Here is a 3,096-nt window from a genome sequence, read left to right as displayed (position 1 = left end):
CGTGTACTAACTACTTATTTCAAATAAATGTAGCAGACGAAATAGAACAGGCTTGTGCGGTTAGTAAGTTAGATGGCGCTACATACCTAAATTGCACCGACTTTAACAATAATTTGCACTGTTCACTGACCTTACACCCACGGTTAAGTGTCAACTAAAAACAAAACTGAACTGAACTGAACCATAATCTTTCCTAGATTTTACGAACATCCAATCACGGCTCAGAATCCAAAATAGTGACGAAAGCGTTTCCGCCACTCAGAAGAGAGAATCCAATTTCGCTCCGGACCAATGAGCGAGGAGAATCCAAGTGGGCGCGGAAGGCTAAGCCTGCAGAATACGGCGGAAGGTTCCCCCACACCAAGACGAAAGTGTCGCAGCGGTGGCGGCGACGGAAAAATCGCGATCGACGCGGCAACTCAATTCGCGTAGCTGCCCACACCAACGTCCGTTTTTGCCGCAGCCTCAAAGAAAGTCAAGTGAACCGACACGTTCCCCATTGGACGAACAAAGGGCATTAAACAGCGCCATCTACTGTAATTAATGTCGCGCTGCGAACGACGCGGCAAAGAACCGTTTCATAAACCAAAGAACGTTACCAAGTGAAGTTAGCATCTGCATGTCAAATGACGACGGCAAAAACCGAACAAGTCATAGAATTGGTCAGAGGACACCACTGCCTTTACGATTTGTCACACAAGGACTATAAAAACATCCGCAAAAAGGACAAAATATGGACAATATATGTGCGTGATCAATAAAGACATCAAGTTAACTAGTTCAAATGTAACGGTTAAAACAATTTATTTCTAGTTTAAACAAACGTGTCATGAATTAAAGAGATAACACATGGATTACAATAGAACTGACTTTTGATATGGAAATGCTGCATATATATATTGACATTTAAAAAATATACAAGATAAGAAATCTAATAAGAAGCCGTTAAAAAATAGCCCTAATTACGTGATACATAACAAATTGATATTACAATAAAAAGCTTTAAACAACAATAGTTTTTTAAGACTAAACATTCCGCCCGACTTGAAATATTGGTTTCAATTCTACTTTTTCTAATGGTAATTGACACAACTTAACAATGGTTCGCTTAACTTGCTTGTCAGCTGTCTGCACGGTGGCTACTCGGACAATGTTATCAGCGCCGGGAAGAACTTCCTTGACACGAGCCATCTTCCATTTTGTAGGAGGCAGATTTTCATCCTTCACTAATACAAGACCGCCAATCTGGAGGTGCGGTTTTGGTTTTTGTCCACTTAGGTCGTTGTTGTAATCTGGACAAGTACTCGTTACTCCAACGTTTCCAGAAATGTTGTACGAGTTTCTGACTAAGTTGCCAACGTGACAAGCGATTCAATCTTTCAGTTGTTAAGTCCGGTTATGGGATGGCGGTAATCGGCCCTCCTATGAGGAAATGCCCTGGTGTTAATACGGACATATCGGAGGGATCAGCGCTCATCGATGTCAATGGTCTTGAGTTAAGGCACGCCTCAACTTGACATAGGACGGTCTGCATCTCTTCGTATGTTAGTGTAGTTAATCCAGTAACTCGTTTCAAGAGGAACTTCACCGATCTGACACCAGCTTCCCATAAGCCACCCATATGGGGAGAACCTGGAGGATTAAAGTGCCAATTGATTCCTTCCTCAGATACCCAGTTGACGACGGATGCACTTTTTGACGTGGCAATTACTATTTTGATCATTTTCTTCAACTCATGATTAGCCCCAATGAAGTTTGAACCGCAGTCGCTGTAGATGTTTAGACATTTCCCACGACGAGACACGAATCGTTTAAGGGCAGCCAGGAACGCTTCGGAGGACATATCGCTTACTAATTCCAGGTGTATATCTCGTGTGGAAAAGCAGGCGAAAAGGGCAACATATGCCTTAAATGTCTTTTGACCACGACCTTTTAAGACTCTAAGAATGAAAGGCCCAGCATAATCAATTCCACAGTTTAGGAACGGCCGTGCTGGAGTGACTCGAGGCGTCGGTAATTGACCCATTAGCTGCGATCCAGTAGTGGCTTGAAGACGGACACATCGTACGCAACGTCGAATGTGAAAGCGTATTGCGTCACGAAGGCCAATAATCCAGAATCGTCTTTGTATAACAGCACTTAGAAGTTGAGGTCCTCCATGGAAATGTTTAACATGTTCGTGATTGATTAGTAAATCAGTTAGTGGGTGTCTGCGAGGCAACAACATCGGATGGATTTTATCGACTGGTAAGCCAGAATGTTGAATACGCCCTCCTACTCTGATTATCCCCGTTTTATCCAGGAAAGGGTGCAATGATAAGAGTCTGCTCTTTGATGGAAGATCTCTTTGTTGTAATAATCGCTCGTATTCTTCAGAAAAACATTCCTGCTGTACTCCTTTTGTCCAATGCTTGAGAGCGGCTTCACGTTCATCCGGGCACAGGAATCCAATTTTTCTTGACACCTTAAGGTTAGCGGCAACTCTGCTGTTAGAAATAAACCGGAACATATAGGCCGTAACATTTATAAAAGTTCTAAAGGAAGAATAGCTGGTTAGCATGGAATTGTTCATGTGTACGAGAGCCGCTGCTAGTTTTATGGTTCTTTGTTCGACACCGCATTCCGCTGATTCTTGTAAGGGAGGCAATTGTTCCAGTGGTTGAGATGAAGAATGTAACCAAGGCGGTCCGTGCCACCATAGTGGATGTTGATGCATCTCGGTTGCGTACACTCCACGGGAGGCGCAGTCTGCTGGGTGCTGCAGATGGACTGCAGGAAGCTCTCGCTGAAATCACCCACAGTAACACCAGTGAAGACATTACCACAACGTCACGAAAATGGCTTGAAACACTTAAAGAAGATGGAAACAAAGTGTGCCTTATAAAGAAGTCTCTATATGGGCTCAAACAATCAGGACGTCAATGGTACAGAAAACTTGATCAGCGATTGAGGGAAGTTGGAATGAAACCTACAAACGCTGACCCTTGTATCTACATGTCACGAAAGAATGAAGATATTATGCTTATCGCAGTTTACGTCGATGACATTATCATCGCATCTAATAACGTAAAATTGATGACGAAGACTAAAGCCGAC

General features: G+C 43.2%; 1 protein-coding gene across 1 annotated transcript; it reads right to left on the bottom strand.

Annotated features, from left to right (window-relative positions):
* Positions 1-419: 419 nt before the first annotated feature.
* LOC149632606 (uncharacterized) lies at positions 420-2,716 on the bottom strand. Its single transcript, XM_089850979.1, has 3 exons — positions 1,437-2,716; positions 1,045-1,342; positions 420-551 (listed from the first exon to the last, which is right to left on the bottom strand). The coding sequence occupies exons 1-3, from the start codon at positions 2,714-2,716 to the stop codon at positions 420-422; spliced, it is 1,710 nt and encodes a 569-aa protein (XP_089707105.1).
* Positions 2,717-3,096: the final 380 nt, after the last annotated feature.

This window comes from Phalangium opilio, unplaced genomic scaffold, assembly GCF_054372755.1.
Source record: "Phalangium opilio isolate 3A_F unplaced genomic scaffold, DU_Popi_V2 ptg000098l_1, whole genome shotgun sequence".
Classification (NCBI taxonomy): domain Eukaryota; kingdom Metazoa; phylum Arthropoda; class Arachnida; order Opiliones; family Phalangiidae; genus Phalangium; species Phalangium opilio.
The sequence above is the reverse complement of the archived record's forward strand: the minus strand, read 5'-3'. Positions and strand labels throughout refer to the sequence as shown.